Below are 20752 nucleotides of genomic sequence, written 5' to 3'. Positions count from 1 at the left end.
CCTAATATCCAAACTAAACCTCCCCCACTGCAACTTGAGACCATTACTCCTTGTTCTGTCATCTGCTACCACTGAGAACAGTCTAGATCCATCCTCTTTGGAACCCCTTTTCAGGTAGTTGAAAGCAGCTATCAAATCCCCCCTCATTCTTCTCTTCAGCAGACTAAACAATCCCAGTTCCCTCAGCCTCTCCTAAGTCATGTGTTCCGGCCCCCTAATCATTTCTGTTGCCCTCCGCTGGACACTTTCCAATTTTTGTACATCCTTCTTGTAGTGTGGGGCCCAAAACTGGACACAGTACTCCAGATGAGGCCTTACCAATGTCAAATAGAGGGGAACGATCACGTCCCTCAATCTCCTGGCAGAGGCGGGTCCCTGGCTGAACTAGGGGGTCCGACCCCAAGCAACTCCAGGGTGGGCATGTGGCCTAACACAGGTCCTTTGCCCGAAGCCCCCTTTTTCTGTGGTGCTAGCGGGCCCATCGACTTCAACCACTTCTTAGGCACTGCGGAGGGGGAATGGTGCTGGGTGGGTTCCGGTGCTGTGGTGCACTGCACGCCAATGCTGAGGTGCCAGGCATGGAGTCCAATCGAGAGGGCTCTGAGGTAGGATGAAGCGAAGCCTCCATGAAAAGGACCCTCAAGTGGATATCTTGCTCCTTCTGAGTTCAAGGACGAAAGTTTTTGAAGATCCTGCACTTATCCTTTCTGTGGGACTCCCCCAAACACTTTAAATAGCTCTTGTGGGGGTCACTAATGGGCATCGGCTGACTGCACGATGAACCTGGCTTAAAGCCTGGGGAATGGGGCATGCCCCACTTCGAGGCGAAGTCTCAGCCGGGACTCTAACTCCTAAACAACTACTCTAACACTTACCTTACAGGTCTAAGTACCTATCGACTAACAACAAAGGAGACAGAACAATGGACTGTAAGAACCACTAACACTCTTGGGATGTAAGACAAGGTGCTCCGACCAACCGTCACGGGCGGTATGAAGGAACTGAGAGGGTGTAGGGTCGGCAGTGATTAATATACCAACGCATAAGCATGGCACTCAAGAGGGAGCTACATCCGACTCTACAGATACCAAAAATCTCCAGTGATTGTGCACGTGGGCATGCACATAGCTAGAATGGAATCGACATGAGCAAGCACTTGAAGAAGAATTAAGTTTGCTTTACTATGTTGCTCAGGGGTGTGAAAAATCCATACCTCTGAGCAGCGGCGTTAAGCAGACCCAGCCCCCCTGTACAGACAGTGCTAGGTCAATGGAAGAATTTTTCTGTTGACCTGGCTACTGCCTCTTGGGGAGGTGGCTTACTACACCGTCGGAAGAACCCCTCCCGTTATTGTGGGGAGCCTCTACACCAGTGGTTCTCAGCCTTTCCAGACTACTGTACCTGTTTCAGGAGTCTGATTTGTCTTGCGTACCCCGAAGTTTCACCTCACTTAAAAACTACTTGCTTACAAAATCAGACATAAAAATACAAAAAAGTGTTCACAGCACACTATTACTGAAAAATTGCTTACTTTCTCATTTTTACCATATTATTATAAATCAATTGGAATATAAATAAATATTGTGCTTACATTTCAGCATATAGTATATAGAGCAGTATAAAACAAGTCATTCTCTGTATGAAATTTCAGTTTGTTCTGACTTTGCTAGTGCATTTTATGTAGCTTGTTGTAAAATTAGGCAAATATCTAGATGAGTTGATGTACCCCCTGGAAGACCTCTGCATACCCCCAGGGGTACATGTACCCTGGTTGAGAACCACTGCTCTACACTGAAGTGGTGCAGCTATGTTGCTGTAGCATTTCAAGCGTAGACAAGCCCTTAAAGGTCAACAGGCCACCCTGGTTACGTTAATCTGTATCTATATATTTTCCAGATCCTTTTCAATACATGCATGATTAAACTGCACTTTTTATTTTATAAACTGAGGACAGTTCTGTGGTCTGAGCTTCAAAAGAAGAGTAAGGAAAAATTCAGCACTAGTGGTAAAAGATTTTACAGTAAGTGCAGAGATTAATGTCAGCAATAGCTAGCTCTTACATAGCTATCACAAAACTAGAAAATAGATGAAAGTGTGAACTATACTTCCAAAAAAAAAAAGCATCCACAATTGTGAATGAGAAAATGTATTTTACTGTTTTCTGTAGGACTTCAAGAATTAGTATATAATGCAATTTTTAGGTTGTATTTACTACTCTGAATTTAATCCTAATAGAATAAATCTAAATATTTTTCTTCATAAAATTGTTATTTACATATTACCAAAAATGTGTGTGTTTAATTTATTTTAACATGAATAACGAGCAAAGCTAAGCAATATTGAGAACTTACACAGGAAGTTGCTATACATGTTCCCCAATCATTATAAGTTTCCACGGTAATATTGGATAAAGCTGTTCGAAGTAGTGGGCACAAAAGCTTCCAAAGTTTCTCTACCTACTCAACAGAAAAGCAAAGGTGAGATTATGGATTTTGCCATGTATGGCTCCTACTTAACTTCTCTAACTCCCAACCCCTCAAAGAGAAATTTGCTTCGTACAGTAGCTCAAAATTATTAGAATCCTGAAAAAAAATTACCAGGAAAGGCAACAATTCAAACTGCCAACATCTTTTTCTGTTTTATTTACAGGGTGCTCTGAAGTACTGCTCAGTCAAGTTCATAGATATGCAGCCTCTTGGGTTTTTTCAGTTTAAGTACAATACTACTACAGGATTGCAGATTTTGTTGCTTCTGTAGGCTGAGTGCTTTGCACACACCAGGGACTCCTTGCATTCATCTAGTCTCTCCCCATGTTCCCTGTGTGCCACCCTCCCATCCCCTTCTACTTCTGCAATCAGCCACCCCTTCCTCCACGATGGGTCTCTGTGTGCCCCCAATTCTCACCCCATGTCCTCCTATGCCACAAGTTCAATGTGTTCCCCAATCCCGCCTTCCCTCCTGTGCCAGGGGCTCTGTCATCCCCATTCACTCTATTCTCTGCACCATTTTTATTATTTTCTCTCCCTTCCATCTTTTCTCTTTCAGGATGTCTACATTTAAAAACTGTATTGGGAAGATGGGCAGAGCTGAGATGGGGGTTTTGTTACACTGAAAGGTGTTATTGGCTGTCATCAACCAGTTCTTTGATCAGTAGACAATTATTTACTCCTGGGGGAATTCTGCACCACTGCGCAACACAAAATTTTGCAGAAATTAATGTTGTGCATGCAGAATTTCCTCCCCCTCCCAGAAGAGTCACAGTAGTGTGAAGACACTGTTTCATTTACTATAGTACTATATATTCATATTTAAGCAGTATGCCAGGGGAAATATTTAGTTTATATATATATATATATTATTCTCACAGCAAAATGACTCACCAAGTATTATTATTTCATCAACTACAATTTGTTAACAACATAGCAAAAGCATCCCGATTGGTTAACAACTTAGATTGGTTAATAATTAAATCACACAATGTTTTAATATCATGTGCTGCAAAGAACCACAGGAGACACATTAAAGAGCCACTTGTGGTTCAGGAACCTTAGCTAAGTATCACTGGTCTAAACAGAGAAATGCCACCAAATTAAGAATAAGGCCTCGCAAACTCAGCCAAACCCCCAGGTTCAGATCTGCAAAGTATTTTGGGAAGCAGTTTGTACGAGGTGCCATGGAAGGCAAATATAACAGCAGCAGCAATACGTTGCATTTCCACGTATATTCTGTTCAAAGATCTCAAAGTGCTTACCAAACTTTAGTGATTTATGCCTCATAATACTTTTGATGTAGGGTAGGGAAGTGTTATTTCCATGAGGAAACTGAAGAAGTCAAATCACTTGCCCAAGGTCACACAGCTAATCCCTGGAAATCACTCAGTGCAAGAGGCAGCAATAGAACCCAGATCTCCTGACTTGCTGTAGTGAGATATAATTCCAAATATTTCCAGCTACCATATATAAACTGTAGCAAGTAGTCCCATGAATGTGATTTGCCAGGAGATCAACCTTCAAGGCAAATCTTCTTCCATTATCTTGTGGATGCAATTATCTTACATTTATATGGTGCCTTTCATCCCAAAGCACTCTGAAATGTAGTCACCTATGTAAGGAGCAAAATCTAGAATGTACGCTTTTTGTGGAGTACAACATTCAGTTCAACTGAATTAAGAGACTTGAATATGCTTTTCAACAATCTCTTTAATTTCTTCAATACTTCAAGACTGTTAATGACTCATTTTCTCTATTACTAGATGGTGTTGGGGTTTGGGTGTACATCAAGAGGTTTTACTTGTTTAGTACACTTTCTAGAGATTGATCAGTTGATTCAAGATAGAACGACTCAGTATTCTACATATTGTTTTGGAGCACAAAGAAAAATCCCAACAAATGACAGGCCACTTTTGTAGTCTCCCGTCTCAGATATTTTATTCTGTGTTTGCAACACAGTATTCTTAATTTTTTTTTAATGCAGTAATAAGCAATGAATAGCTAATTATGTTAACATTAATTTAAGGTCTTGTCTACATTACAAAGTTTTGTCAGCAAAAGTTATGCCGCTTTAATTAAAGCCACTGTTTCATGTCCACACTAGCTCCTTGTGATGGCGGAGTGCATCCACACGAGCAGCTCTTGCTTTGACAGAGAGCAGTGCAATGTGATAGCTATCCCACTATGCAACTGGCTGCAGGGTACTTTGGGAAGGGTCTGCATTGCCTCATGGGGTAGGTACAGCATCACATGATGCAGGTTTCTCAATCCCATTGTTCCCTTCCTGGGGCATCCTAGTAGATTGTCAGCTGCTTTTTCAACTGAAATGTATAGGGGGAGAGAGAGGAGAGTGGTGTGTCTGGGGCAGGGGAAGACAGCAGGCTGACCGACCTATCCTGAGGCAGGAGGAGGGGGACACCCCCTCCCCCCCCATCAGCCCCCGGCTCTGCTCGGCACAGCAGTCTCTTCCGAAGCAGCCCGTTCTGCCTGCCTGCCTATGGTTCTGTGATTCCCTCAGTTCTCCCACAGCTTCCTCAGATGCCGGGAGCTCTCTGTCCTGAGGAACATCAAAGCAGCATAGAAGTCCTCTCCTTCCCCGGCCCACCCCCGCCTTGCTCCCTGCAGCAGCAGTCTGCCGGCCGGCCGCTGTGTTCCTAGCGCAAGGCAGAACAGGAGCTTTCCAATTATTTGCTCTTTGTTCCCCAAGCGGAGCAGCATGCTCAGCTGTCAGATACTTCCTGGAGCTTTGAAAGGGAAGGGGCACATGCCTGCTGGACAGCAGATATCAAAACAGTGAGCAGAGTAGTCACAGCCAGCATTGTGGGATATTGGGGGAAGCCAGTTCTGTCAACAAAACAAACAGCAGTGTCTACACTGATGCTATGTCGCTTTAACTTTGCCACAAAAGGTTTTATGTTGAGGTGATTTTGTTTTGCTGCCAAAAGTAGCTAAAAACCTAAAAATACATTCAGCACTACAGAATTTTTTTTGGAAAAAAAGCCTATTCACACAAAAATGAAATTTCAGATGACCTATAACTATAAATTTGACTGATCAGTTTCAACTGGGGAAAACTTTTTCAGCAAAGAGAAAGCGTCTGTCCTTTGACCCCTTTACCCCAGTGGTTAGGGCCAGGGCCCACCTTAGCATGGGCGACTGCTCAAGGTGCCGCGGTAGGGGGGCTGCCAAGAGAGTGTCACAATAACAGCCTCCTGCCACCCTGATCCTCACAGCCGCAGCCCTCAGTCCACCTCCAGCCTCACTCTGGCCCTAACTCCACCTGCATCTTCTCTCCATCCTGCCTCCTCCCCAGCTCCTCCCCCAGCTCTGGTCCGCCCCCATCCTCCGCTCCGCCTGTACCCCTGCTTTGCCCCCCATCCCTTGCTCTGCCTGCACCTCCACTCCACATCCTCGCCACCCTCCCAGCTCTGCCTCCAGCCCCGGTCCAACCCCGTCCCCTGCTCCACTCCCAGCTTTGCTTCCAGCCCTGATCCACATGCACCTCCACTCCACCGCCAGTCGAGCTCCATCCCTCACCCAGCTCCACCCCCCAGCCTCACTCAGGGTGTCATTTAGGTAACACAGGCCCTGATTAGGGCACTTGGCTGGTATGTGAAAGACCCAGGTCTGAACCCCTAATTCTGGAGCAGGGACTGGAACAAAGATTTGCCCCCTTAATGGCCCCACCTCACCCGAGCATCCTAACCACCACGCTATGGGACTGTTGTTCTTAATCTCTCCCGCTGAAGTTCTTCCAGTTTATAGAAACACTTAAATATTCACTGGGAAGAGAGAGCGCAACTCTATAGCATGATTATTAAGGCACTCACCTAGGAGGCTGCAGCTGTGGATTTAATTCCCTCCTCTGAATCAGGCACATCTACAGCTACAAAGTGTAACAGCTTCAACAAGAAAAAATAAAAGCAACACACCTATAGCTTGGTGGTTAGGATGCTCATCTGAGACATTTGTGGAATCTGAGTTCAAATCCCTGCTCCAGAGTGGGGATTCAAACCTGGATCTCCCACATCCCAGGCTGTGCCCAAACCACTGGGCTATAGCTTCTAAAGGAACACCCTCTGACCCATGAAGTTTGCAGGCCCAAAATGGACTTTTCCAAATTCTGAATTATTTTCAAAACCAAACTGAATATTTTCCCCTGACTTTTCCACTTTCTGGCTGAACTGAAAAATCACCCAGCACTATTCAGCACATTATTTTTCTTTGACATTTTAAGATGCTGTTTACTCTGAAAAGTGAAACTGACACCTTCTAATTCATATTTGCTCTGTGTATCCAGAGTTATTTCTGTTTATTTTAACAACAAATAAGTCAGTGCTTATTTTAGTATTACTGAACCAACACAACTAAGATTCGGCAACCTAGATTTTATTCTGCCTTGCACATCAATGGCAATGTCTAAAGCTATGCATGAATGTATATATTTATGGAAAAGTTCAAGGCTATGGGTTTGTGCAGGTGTCATGGAGTATAATCAGCAGACTATGTAGTTGCCTAAGTATAAATGAAGTAATAATCTGGTCTGCAGAAGAGGAGGTTACTCACCTGTGCAGTAACTGATGTTCTTCGAGATGAGTGTCCCTGTGGGTGCTCCACTGTAGGTGTCGATGCGCCCCTGCGCCGTTGTTCAGAGATTTTTACAGCAGTACCCGTATCGGCTGAGCATGCGCAAAGCCTGCCTCACACATATCAGTCTTGTCTTAATATTGAGCATGCGCGGCCGAACTCCTCAGTTCCTTCTCTACAATGGAGGCCGCCCCAGCTCCAAAGTAGAGGGGAGGAGGGTGGGGAATGGAGCACCTACAGGGACACTCATCTTGAAGAATGCCAGTTACTGCACAGGTGAGTATTCTCCTCTTCTTCTTTGAGAGGTGTCCCTGTGGGTGCTCCAATGTAGGTATCTCTCAAGGAGGTAGGGACTTTGAATCTGGAAGGAATGCAGTAGATAGAACAGCTCTGCCCACACATGTATCGGTGATGGGTCCCTGTGTAAAAGCATAATGTTTTGCAAATGTATTTTCAGAAGCCCAAATGGCAGCTCTGGAAATGTCCTTACGGGGGACGTTACGTAGAAAAGCCACTGAGGCTGCCGGGGATTTGGTGGAGTGAGTCCTGATAAAAGTAGGGGGAGTCACATTCTGTAACTGATAGCAGAGACAAATGCAACTCGAGATCCTGTTGGAAAGTCTGTGGTTAGAGATAGATGAGCCCTTACAGCGCTCTGCAATGGGGACGAATAGCTTGTTGGAACGCCTGAAGGTTTTAGTCCTGTCCAAGTAGAAGGACAAAGCTCTGCGCACGTCTAAAGTGAGCATCGTAGATTCAAAGGAATTTGCATGTGGTAATGGAAAAAGGTAGGGAGATGGATAGGCTCTTTGACATGGAAAGATGAGTGCACTTTCGGTAGAATTCTGGGGAGTAAGCGTAGGGTGACTTTGTGCCTAAAAAATATGGTGCATGGCAGATCTGCCATGAGTGCTGCAATTTCTCCTGTGCGTCTCGCAGAGGTAATTGCTACTAGAAATGCAGTTTTCATAGAGAGATGTAGGAGGGAACATGTGGCTAATGGTTCAAATGGTTTTTGGGTTAGGCATGTTAAGGCTAGGAGAAAGTTCCAAGGTGGATTAGGCGGATTGATGTCTGGGTATAGGGTTTAGGGTCCCTTAAGAAATCGCTTAGTAATTGGGTGAGCAAAGATAGGCCTATCATCGATGGCATCATGGAACATTGTAACTGCAGCCAAGTGGACTTTGATGGAACTCAGAGAGAGTCCAGAGAGTTTAATCTCTAACAGATAGTCAAGGATTAGTGGGAGAAGTACGGAAAAAAGAGTGGTTTCTGTGGCAGCCCACGGGTATGTAAATCTTGTCCAGTTATGAAGGTAGGTGGTGTGTGTATAATTTGTTGTGCTATGAAGGAGTATATTTCAAACCTGCTCCCAGCAAGTTCACTCTGCATGAGAGAACCATGAAGGAGCCAAACCCTGAGGTGTAACATGGTTAAACTGGGGTGGAGTAGTAGACCGTGTTCTTGGGACAAGAGATTCGGACGGAGAGGTAGTGGGATGGGTGCGGAAAGCGCCATCTTGGCAAGAAAAGGGTACCATGCCTGTCTGGGCCACGTGGGGGCGATCATTATGACCCTGGCTTGGTCTGTTCGTATTTTGATCAGTACTTTGTGTACGAGTGGTATCGGGGAAATGCATATGTTAGGTTGGTGTTCCATGGGAACATGAATGCATCCCCCGAGGAGTGTTTGCCTAGTTCATGAATGCATCTCCCGAGGAGTGTTTGCCTAGAACAAAAGCTTGGGCATTTCTTGTTTGCTGCAGTTGTGAAAAGGTCTGTGGTTGGGTATCCCCATGTGTGAAATATGTCTAATACTATATCCTTGTTTAGTTCCCATTCATGGTCTATGGGAAATCTTCTGCTGAGGTCATCTGCGGTGGAATTGAGAGAGCCAAGTAAGTATGCAGCTGATAGTTAGACACTGTGCTTCTGTAGAAAGTGAATGGGATCGCCCCACCCCCACCCCCTGCCTGTTTACATAGAACATGCAGGCAATGTTGTCAGTCCTTATCCTGACATGTTGGTTTTGTATGAAGGGGAGAAATTGGAGGCAGGCCTTGAGTATCATTCAGAGTTCTAGACGTTGATGTGAAGGGACTTCTCGGCAGGAGACAAAAGCCCCTGGGCAGTGTATTAGGGCATGTGTGCTCCCTATCCTGTAAGGGATGCGCCCGTAGTTATGATAACCGGCGGGACGTCCTGTAGAAAGGGGACCCCAGAGCAAAGGTTGTGGGGCAATGTCCACCAGTGGAGGGAGTCCTTGACTCTGGGAGGTATGTATAAAATGTTGTTCAGACCATGGACATTTGGTCTGTAGACAGTGGTCATCCAACTTTGGAAACATCTCATGAAGAGGCGAGCATTCCTGACTACAAAAGTGCATGTGGCCTAGGAGCTGTAGGCAATCTCATGCAGTCACCTGTGGACTGTTGTACACCTTGCTAACCAAAAGGTTGATGGTGTTGAGAAGGTGGAGTGGGAGAGATGCTATTTTTTTCCATGAGTCGAAATGTGCTCCTATGAACTCCAGTTGTGGGGTGGGAGTGAGCGTAGATTTTCTTTGTTCATTCGCCGGCCAAGAGTATGGAAACACTGGACTGTCCATTGTGTGGATTGAATGGCTTCTTGGAGGGTCCTGGCTTTGAAAAGGCAGTTGTCGAGGTAAGTAAATATTATGATTCCCTGCCTTCTGAGATGAACTGTTACGACTGCGAGGAGTTTGGAAAAAGACATGAGGCGCAGTTAAGAGACCAAAAGGTAGGACCCTGTACTGGTAGTGTTGTGAGCTCAGAACGAAGAGGATAAAACGTCTGTGGGCAGGATGTATGGAACATAAGCACCCTGCAGGTCAAAGGCTGAAAAACAATCTCCCTGCTTCGGTGCTGGAATTGTGGTTGCAAGAGTCACCATTTTGAATTTTTTTTTTTTTTTTTTTTTTAAAAGGGATGAACTTATCTAGTAACTAGAGTGCTAAACTAAGGGGAAAAAGGATGTAGAATGGGTAAGAGAAAAAGTTTTAACAAGTATGCTGTAGGCCCAACTCTGGCCAGGGATGGTAGAGAAGGAACTAAGGAGTTCGGCCACGCATGCGCACTATTAAGACAAGACTGGTACGTGAGGCAGGCTCCGCACATGCGCGGCCGATACGGGTGCTGCTGTAACCATCTCCGAACAGCGGCACAGAGGTGCACCGACACCTACAGTGGAGCACCCACAGGGACACCCCTCGAAGAAGAATCTTCATTACTGCTGATGATTCATAATATGGAAAGAACACAGCTTGACTTTCAGATCTTGGACTGAGTTTACCGGGCTGGAAGTTAAAAAAAATATGTTTTTTCTTGTATACTGAGCACATTTAAATCTGAAAATCATTGAGACCCAATAAACTTGGGATTCCACAATACTATTTGAAGAGACAGAGTCCTGTGGCACCTTAGAGTCTAACAGACGTATTGGAGAATAAATTTTTGTGGGTGAATACCCACTTCGTCAGATGCATGCATGCATCCGATAAAGTGGGTATTCACCCACGAAAGCTTACGTTCCAATACGTCGGTCTATAAGGTACCACAGGACTCTTTGCCGCTTTTACAGATCCAGACTAACACGGCTACCCTTCTGATATTCAAAGAGAGTCACTTTTCAGAGTAGAAATGAATTTTTAAGGTAGCACGTGAAAGTTAGTTTTTAAGTAATATGCTGAAAGACCTTCAACCTGGCCATTCAGTTGATGAGCACATGCTGATTAAACAGCTGGAATTGATTCCTTTACTTTTGCAAATCACTTAAAATGTTACACACACACCTTTTCAAATGTCCAGTGTTTAGAGCCTCTTATCAGACCAGCTATAATTTCAGCTACACATCGCTGGGTACTTTCATGAGAGTCTGCTACCAGATGTTCCAAGTGGGGCTTTAGAACTGGCAAGAAGGCATCATCAAAGTTTCTGAATATGCCCTGTTAAACAAGATTACACTTAAAAATGTTTCACTTAAAATATTTTTAACCTTTAACATTGCATGCAATTTATATTAATATTCCCAGGCTAACAAGAGCAGCAGTTTGTATTGCTACTGTCACTGAAAAAGTAGTAATGTTAATTCTGTATGGAATGTTCCTTTTCCTATTTATTATCCTAAACACCTCAGAACTGGATCGACCTACTGCTGTAGGAGATACAATATACAAATATAGGTAGTACACATACATGTTGCATCATTTTCAGTTGCACAAGTTTTTAATTATTTAACCAAATTTATATATATTAACATAGTGTTATTAGTCTTAACTATATTTTCTCCGTAAGAGACACAGGAGATTGAGAAACAAATTTAAAGTTTAAATATATAGTTAATGTTTCTCATATGTTCAAAATAGAATTATCCCCAATTGTATATACCCTCTCTATATCACCACTATAAGGGAAAAATATATTTGGAGAATTCAGAAGATAGTATAATGAAGTTAGTCATAGTGGCGCTTAGGGCATACCTTCTCTCAACATTTAACAACAGCGATAGCTTGGGTCACTGAATGCAATGCTTTTCACACTGTTTTGATAATTATCTATATAAGGAAATTAATTTATCCATAAAAATCTAGTTACCTTGAAAAGGCAAAATCTGCGAGGATTAAATTTGTCTTTTCCTTTTCTGTCTTCTAGAGATAGAAACTTTATTAACTGCTCAACAAATTTTGGATCGGAAAAGCGATCATATATGATTTGTTCTGCCTGTAAAAGAAAACAGTGATAAGCCTTAGTTTAAATTCAAGGTGCTTAGCTACCACAAGAGTCTCATCTGGGGGAAAAAGATCTTTCCAAGTCCTAATTCTTATTTTTTTCTACTTTTGCCAAAAAAAAAAAAAAAAAAAAAAAGGAATCCAAATCATGCCCACAGTCTCCATTTTCCCCAAACAAGCACTAGGTCAACATCTTAGTGCCCAGAGGTTTTTAGTCCTATAGTGATGTTGGGCCATCTTTCCTTCCACTAATATAATGCTTTCAAAGCGGCCATTTCCAATGGCACTTACTATGGACACCAGCTCTGTACTCATGATTACTCTCCTGATCACTTCAAAATCTTTATCATCATTTCACGAACCACTCATTAGAGAAACTATGAAGCACTGACACGGTCACATTTTTAAGCAAAATGTATCCCAACTAATCTGAAAATTGGGTCCCTTGTACAGCAATTTTCCGTAGTATTTTTTAAAATTTATTTTGGTTTCACACTTTCAGTCATTTCTCATTTTCATTCTTTCTCCTCAAACACGGTCCAATTCAGTAAGGCACTTGAAAATACCCTTACCTTTAAGCATGTGAGTCCAAATTAAGTCAATTTTAGCTCACATGTTTAAAATTGTGTCCACGCATTGCATACACCTGGAAGTCAAATTCTATATTCCTATTTTATACGCCTCTACAAATCCAGGCCATGTTTGACTGGAAAGGATTAAAACGTCTCAGAAATATTTTTTTTCATAATGTATCTACTGCTGTGAACCCACTACATAATTCTAGGTGCCCTTACTTTAAAAAAAAAAAAAAAAGGCACCAACACCACCTATGGTAGAATATTAAAAATCTAAATAAAATGACAATGTCATCAGTAATTCAATCAAGTCTTTGCATTCCAAGGAAACTGCACCAGTCCACACCAGCAAGTACATCAAACACCACAATGTGGCAGAGGCATCAAAAGCAACTGATTGACTTTCAGATCTATCTGATCTTTGCTCTACATCAGGAGGAGATCGACCACCAAAACTAGCAGACTGGAAGGATCAAGATGATAGTACTGCAAGTTAGCTCTAGGACTCTCACTAACCTTTCTCAAAAGAGGAAGATTAGAGATGATGCAACAGCTGCAAAAATATATATTTGGTTACTTGAATTAAAAACAAATTGTAAGGCTTATTTAGCATGATAACGAAAGACTAAGAAACGTTAGTTTCAGATAAAAGTAATGATTGTGAAAGGGCTGGACTGATAGCGTCTGAGGCAGAAATCCTGTTTATTCACAGAAGTGGAACAGCAGGCCTTCCCACACCATGTTGCCATTATGCGTCAATCCTGTTCTGGAAGAGCCACCTTTAGGGTAGAAAGTTCAGTGTCCATACTCACCTCCTTATTGACACTATCAACTACAATCAGCAAAATTGGTAATTAGTAGGGCTGTCAAATGATTAAAAATATTAATCACAATTAATTGTGAGATTAAAATAAACCATGATTAATTGCAGTTTTAATTTCACTATTAAGCAATAATAGAATATCACTTAAATATTTCTGGATTGGGGGAAGCGTGTGTGTGTTGGGGGGAAGTGTGAGACACAGAGTAGGTGTGTGTTGGGGGAGTGTGTATGTGTGTGAGAGACAAACTGCGTATGTGTGAGAGACAGTGTGTGTGTTGGGGAAGTGAGTATGTTCAGCGCACTGTCTCTTTAAGCAGAGCACTCCCCAACCTGAACGCTTGTTCAGACTGCAGCAGCCGCCAGTGGCTCCCGCTCCTGACCCAGAGGCAGCAGAAAACAGGCTCCCTGTCACCCCACCCTAGCTTAGCAGAGACTGGGTACATGGGGAGGAAGATGGGAACCCCAACATTAGCCCCCAGCCCACTCTGCACAGCAGAGAGGAGGGTACCAGTGCTGAGCACCTTGGGTGTGCGGAGTAGAAGCAGCGGTGGCTGCAGAGCAGTGGGGGGAGGAGGAGGGCACCCCTGCTCCAGAGGTGCCCCTAGTGCCCTGGCCCAGCCTGCCCACCCCTAAGGCCAGCAGCAGCAGCGGCCATGCTTCCCATGTTCCCTGGCCCCAGATCAGCAGCAAATGGGTACACAGGGACACCCAGACATCAGCTCCCACCCCCAACCCCTCTGCTCTGCACAGCAGGCAGAAGGCAGGCTCCCGGTCCAGAGCAGCTTGGCCAGGGGCAGCTCCATGGGGGAGAGAAGGAGGAGGTGGGAGCAGCAGTGGAGCAGGGCGGCCGGGGGAGAAGGCAGGCAGCGGCACCCCCCCTAAGCACAGCGCCCTGGTGTGTGATTCACGCATTAATTTATTTTGAGTTAATTGTATGCATTCACTATGATTGACAGCCCTAGTAATCAGCCATTCAATATGGCCATCAACTTATTTCAAACATTATCTTGATGATTGTTCGGTGCTCTAATGACTTAAAAGTCACAAATAATCTCTGCCAGTCTTGAATCAGAACAATCCAGACTCTCAAAAAAAAAAAAAAAAAAAATCCTAGCATGCTTACCTCTACCAACTCCTCTCTCCTCCTCCCAAGCTTTGGTTGTTGCTCAGCAGAAGCATAAACTACCATATTTCTAAATATTAGAGGAAATATATATTAGCATTACTTCCAAAATAAATGAAAGAACAAAAAACAATTCTGCTAATTCTCGACATTCTATATACTGATATCAAATTAAATCTGTGGACTCGAACACCAAAATCTAAAGCAAATTTCTAATATCTTAAACATTTTTGAAAACTTCTTCTCTCTTGCCTCCACTATTTGGGGTTGGTGACACTTATAGCCTTCTTCCAAAACACATGATTGTAAACCAGGCTGTTGTGCAGACTGATCTCTTTGACATCCGCTGATATCCAGCCCATGTAAAGAGTCTTTGGTCTCCCCTTTGGATCTCTTCCATCCATAATCACTACAAGAGCCATCCTACTTTTTTAACACTCTGGTATCTGTTGGATATGCCCATACCAATGTATAATAGCCTCCCTAAACTTGTCTTCAATTGGAGCAACCCACATTAGGCCACTTGCAACCTCATTCTGATCTCTATCTTGAAGTGCCCAACCATCTGACCATCCTGACATCTTCATTTCCGTGATGGAGAGCATACTGATTTATCTTCTTGTGACTGGTTAAGTTTCTCTTCTCTACATTAAGATGGGTAAAATACAGTTTTATACACTTTAATGGCATTTTTTTGTCACAGAGAACTGGGGTCAGCTCCCACCATTTCCACCATACAGCTTTAGTGTAATGCTGGGCATCACTCATGAGGGCACTATCGTCAACAACAAGTAATCCTAGGTATTTAAATTGTTTTATTCTTCTAATCTCTCTGCCTGCAATATCCTCTATGTTGAGTCCTTTTCCCTCACTCATCATATCCTCAGTCTTACCGACATTGACGCTAAGCCCCGCCTGCTCAAAACAATGCTGCCACTGTTCAAAACTGGCTTGCCAGGTTTCACAATCTTCTGTACATATTACTATGTCATCAGCAAACATCATGTTCCAAAGCGGTTCCCTTTGTATATTCTCATCAAGTCCATAACAACTGCAAATAAAAAGGGGCTCAATGCTGATGCGCAGTGTAGGCCAATGTTTACTGGAAATTCTCTACGGTAGCCCCATTTAGTTTTGACTACGGTAATCACTTCATCATACATATCCTGGTTTAGATGGACATAAAACTTTCTGGCACACCTCTGTCACAAACTTTACTCTAATCAGACGAATGCATGCCTTCTTCGAGTCCACAAAGATCAAACCCAGTTGCTGTCTCTTTTCTCTGAACTTCTCCATGAGGATTAATAGAGCAAATATGTCACTAATTGTGTTCCTTCCCAGCATGAATCCCCTGACCCTTTCACATTTCAACCATTCCATATACACGCTTTTCAGTAATCTTCTCCTATACTTTCATAGCATGTGACAAAAGCTTAATTTGATGACAATCATAAACACTTCTCAAACCTAGCGTTAAAAAAGGGCATCACTGGGGAAAATTTAGCTCCCCAATATTTTTTTAATGATTGATTGTAAAACAAGCTTTTACAAAATCCAAGACCAACAGATGCAATTCCAAAAGAAATAGTTAAACAAAAAATATTCCCCACAATGTTTGCAGCACACAAAAAGCTCACATCACAACTGGCTGGAAACTGATTTGCAATAAACATGGAAATGGAGACTATTTTCATTGTCCAAGCCAGGAGAAGTGCAAAAAGTAAACAAGTAGCACAAATAAGAAGGAAAATGGATTTTTAAAATTTTCAGTTTTAATTATAGTTAAGAAAATTAAAAATATTATTTTTGACCCAATAGTGTCCCTTCAACTTCAACAGTATTAGTCAAACTTTCTATTTTTCTTACACAATTTTGCCCACAATGCACATAATTTAATAGTACTCACTGAGGCCAGGTATAGTATCCCCAGTGTGTTTTCTCCACAAAACAACACGACTCCCAAGCTTGTTTAGTCTTTGGTAAACTTTCACAATCGAAATGCAGCCACTGGTTATCAGGTCTGTCACCAGCCTGAATGCTGGAAGGCTTGGGGACGCCACCTATTTTTAAAGATGTATTAATGTTATATCAGATTTGTTCACAAGCCCATATTTGTTAACATACCCACACAGTTATAATTTACTATCAGCTTTTTCATGAGAGAGCCATTTCAAGAAAAGACAGTTGCCTTTTCTGTAACTAGTGTTCTTCGAGATGTGTTGTTCATGTCTATTCCACAATAGGTGTGCACGCTCGCCACGTGCACCGGTGCCGGAAGTTTTTCCCCTAGCAGTACCCATGGGGGGAGCGCCCCAGCAACTCCTGGAGTGGCACCTCCATGGCACAGTATAAGGGGAGCTGCGTGCTCCTCCCACCCTCAGTTCCTTCTTGCCAGACAACTCCGACAGAGGGGAAGGAGGGTGGGATGTGGAATAGACATGAGCAACATATCTCGAAGAACACGAGTTACGGAAAAGGTAACTGTCTTTTCTTCTTCAAGTGATTGTTCATGTGTATTCCACAATAGGTGATTCCAAGCTATATCTGTTGGAGGTGGGTAGGAATTCACAAGTTCTCGGGACAGAATACCACCTTGACGAACCTGGCATCATTCCTGGCCTGGGAGACGATCGCATAGTGCGAGGTGAATGTGTGAACTGAAGACCACATGGTGGCCCTACAAATGTCCTGGATGGGGACGTGGACCACAAAGGCAGCCAATGAGGCCTGCGCCCGAGTTGAGTGTGCCCTCACAATGGGCGGCGGTGGAACCCCTGCCAGCTCATAACAGGAACGGATGCACAAAGCGATCCACTTAAAAAGCCGCTGAGTGGAAATCAGATGACCCTTCGTGTGCTCAGCCGAGGCAACGAACAGTTGCGAAGAGTTTCTGAACGGCTTGGTCCGCTCGAGGTAGAAAACCAGAGCTTGCCTCACATCAAGCGTGTGGAGACGGCGTTCCTCGCTAGTTGCGTGAGGTTTGGGGCAGAGGACTGGCAGAAAAATGTCCTGACCCACGTGGTAGGCGGAGACCACCTTTGGGAGGAACGCAGGGTGTGGGCAGAGCTGGACCTTGTCTTTATGAAAGACTGTATACGGCGGTTCGGAGGTTAGGGCCGTGAGCTCCGAGACCCTCCTGGCCGACGTGATAGCTACCAGGAAGGCCACCTTCCACGAGAGGTGAGACCAGGAACAAGTAGCCAGTGGTTCAAACGAGGACCCCGTGAGATGAGCCAGCACCAGGTTTAGGTCCCACTGTGGAACCAGGGGCTTGGAATACGGGTAGAGATGGTCCAAACCCTTAAGGAACCGGCTGGTCATAGCATGAGAAAACACCGTGTGCCCTTGCACTGGGGGATGAAAGGCTGATATGGCCGCCAAGTGTACCCTGACTGACGAGGGCGCCAGTCCCTGGACCCTCAGGTGGAGGAGGTAATCAAGGATAAGCTGGATTGGGGTGGCCATCGGGGAAACACCCTGGTCTGCCGCCCACCTCAAAAACCGAGACCACTTTGCCACATAGGAGCTGCGAGCGGAGGGCTGTCTACTTTTGAGGACGCATTGAACCTGTTCCGAGCACGCTCTTTCCTTGCCACCTAACCATTGAGAAGCCATGCCGTGAGGTGAAGCGTTGCTAGGTTGGGATGGAGGACGCGGCCCTGGTCCTCAGAGAGCAGGTCCGGGTGGAGCGGCAACTACCATGGTGGAGCTACCGCCAGCCCCGAGAGGGTCCCGTACCAGTGTTGCCTGGGCCACGCCGGGGCAATGAGAAGGACCCTGGCTTTGTCTGTCTTTATTTTCTCCAGGGCCCTGCTGATCAGAGGGAACGGGGGCAAGGCGGAGAGGAGCTGGCCTGACCAGGACAGGGTAAAGGCATCGGAGCGCCCCCCCTTGGCCCCCCCAGAGCAGAACCAGGGGGCATCGTCGGTTCTGCCACGTCGCAAATAGGTCCACCTGGGGAGTACCCCACTTTCAGAAGAGCTGGTGAGCCACTTCCGGGTGTAGAGACCACTTGTGCTGAGAGGAAAAATCCCTGCTCAAGCGATCCACCCTCACATTCCAGGCGTCCGGCAGGTGGAAGGCTTTTAGGTAGATGTCATAGGCTATACAGAAGTCCCATAGACTAAGGGCTTCGTGGCAGAGGACAGAGGATCGGGCCCCGCCTTGCCTGTTGATACAGAACATCGAGGCTGTGTTGTCTGTGAGGACCCTGACTACCTTGCCCTCCAGGTGCAAGCAGAAGGCCATACACGCCAGTTGCACCACCCTGAGTTCCTTGATGTTTATATGAAGGGGTAGGCCTTGTAGAGACCACAGGCCTTGGGTTTGAAAGTTCCCCACATGGGCCCCCCAACCCAGGTCCGACGCGTCGGACACCAGCTCCAACGATGGGGCCCTGTCCCTGAACGGGACCCCTTGGAGCATGTTATTTGGGGAGGACCACCACCGCAGGGAGGTGATCTCCGAGTTCGGCATGGTGAGGACTTTGTCCATTCTGTCCGTGGCCTGGGAGAACTGCGAGGCCACCCAGAGCTGGAGAGGTCTCATTCGGAGTCTGGCGTGACGGACCATATATGTGCACGCAGACACGTGACCCAGCAGTTGCGGGCAAGCCCTGGCTGTTGTTACTGGGAACCCTGTGACCGAGTCAATGAGCCCTTTCAGGGTGTCGAACTTGTCTGGTGGGAGAGAAGCCCTCGCCAATGTTGCGTCCAGCCAGCCGGCTGTTCGGGCTGGCTAGCTTGATCTGTAGAGGGGCGGCTCTGAGGGGAGGCTGGGTTGGCGTATGATCCGCTGCTGCCTCTGGACCAGAAGAATCGGTGGTGCCGGGATCTACGTCGGCCACGGGACCTCCATCTTGATGTGGAGTGGCACAGATGGTTGTAGCTGCTCCGCGAATGGCCTCAACAGGTGGACCCGTGTCGGTGAGACGAGGGCGATCAACACTTGGGGCTATGGTGCCTTGGCAGAGACTTGGAACGGGAGTCCGAGCGGGAACAGTGTTGATGATCGTGCCGCGACCAACTGCGGTATCTCCTGCGAGACGAGGACCATTGGCGACGTCCGCCACAGTCCCGTCGATATTCGCTTCACCAAGATGAGCGGTGATGGGAGTCCCAGTCGGACAGCACCCATCCAGACAGTGTGGCTGGTGTCGAGGGCGATCCACATGGACTGAGGCCTGAATGGTTGCTAGGCGGTGAGCAGTGTCAGGAACATTCCCTCGACTGAGACCAGTACCGGGCCGGTGGCGGCTTGCCTCTGGAGCATGGGGCTGACGTCGGCGGAGCTCCAGGCACCGGCATGGACATGACATCTCTGGCTGCCTGGAGGGTTTCAGGCGTAGATGGCATCCGGACATCTGGAGAGGCCTGCTCCGAAGGGGCCGGGCTACTCTGCTCAACATGAGTCAGAGGCCTAGGGCCCGATGGGGATCGAGGACTACCCAACATGGGCCTAGCCTCTGTCCCAGACTTCCCTTGGTGCCGTTGCAAAGAGGGAGTCTTTCGGGTCCTCTTGGCGTGCCCCGTGGACAGGGAGTGGTGCCAACTGGATGATGGTACTGGAGGGTCTCCATGTACTGACGCCATGGTGCCGGGTACCCGTTCGAAGCGGCGAGCCGGGGTTGGGGCCAGCGCCGACTCCATCAGGATGGCCCGGAGCCTAATGTCCCTTTCTTTTTTAGTCCAGGGCTTGAAAGACTTGCAGATCTTGTACCTTTCGCTGATATGGGTTTCTCCCAAGCAACGCAGACAATCTGTGGGCGGGTCACAACTTGGCAGAGAGCGCCTACAAGAGCCGCACGACTTAAAGACTGCCTGGAACTGCTACATCAAAAAAAAATTGATGAGCCTGGGAAAACATGTACAGTGGCAACCTTAGTCATGGAGCACATACTTGTGCTTACAATCAAGGTACAACACAACCAAGAAGTCTAGTCTAGACGGGACCGGTATCTGTAAAGCTTGTTTGGGTGTTTAGTTCAAAAGACAAACATATTTTCTTTCAAATACTTCTTTGAATGCTGCTCATCCTCCAGGAGTTCTGCTTACATTTCTCTTCCAGCTTCCAATTCATTTTCCATATCTAGTTTTTAGGAAGGTTTTGGTTACAGGTAGTGCAATAGAGAAAGGGATAAGCATGTAGTTTGAAGTAGGGAGACAATTTGTTCACACATCAATTTTTTAAACCAAGAAAATTTGTTACAAAGATTCTATTAAATCACAAGATTTACAACTTTAACTAACCCCTACCAATATTAAGAAGAGATTTGATTTTTCCTTCATGTGTGATGTACTGTGAAGCACCATTGAGAGGAGCCAAAACAGCAGACTGAAATCCTGTAGTGAAAATGACTTAAACAACACTCGAGCCTGTGAGGTCTTGTTTAAGGGACAGGTGAAGT

General features: G+C 45.5%; 1 protein-coding gene across 1 annotated transcript in view; it reads right to left on the bottom strand.

The window, feature by feature from the left end:
- The window catches only part of PSME4 (proteasome activator subunit 4), a 216783-nt gene that overhangs the window by 48414 nt on the left and 147617 nt on the right, over nucleotides 1-20752 (bottom strand). The window contains exons 34-38 of the mRNA XM_074949403.1: nucleotides 16253-16406; nucleotides 14344-14413; nucleotides 11689-11814; nucleotides 10887-11039; nucleotides 2352-2456 (exon numbers count right to left, since the gene is read on the bottom strand). Of these exons, the coding sequence (XP_074805504.1) occupies nucleotides 2352-2456; nucleotides 10887-11039; nucleotides 11689-11814; nucleotides 14344-14413; nucleotides 16253-16406 (608 nt within the window). The remainder of the gene's footprint in view (nucleotides 1-2351; nucleotides 2457-10886; nucleotides 11040-11688; nucleotides 11815-14343; nucleotides 14414-16252; nucleotides 16407-20752) is intronic.

The sequence above is a fragment of the Natator depressus genome, chromosome 3, assembly GCF_965152275.1.
Source record: "Natator depressus isolate rNatDep1 chromosome 3, rNatDep2.hap1, whole genome shotgun sequence".
Classification (NCBI taxonomy): domain Eukaryota; kingdom Metazoa; phylum Chordata; order Testudines; family Cheloniidae; genus Natator; species Natator depressus.
Note: the sequence above shows the minus strand (reverse complement) of the source record. Positions and strands in the feature narration are given on the sequence as shown.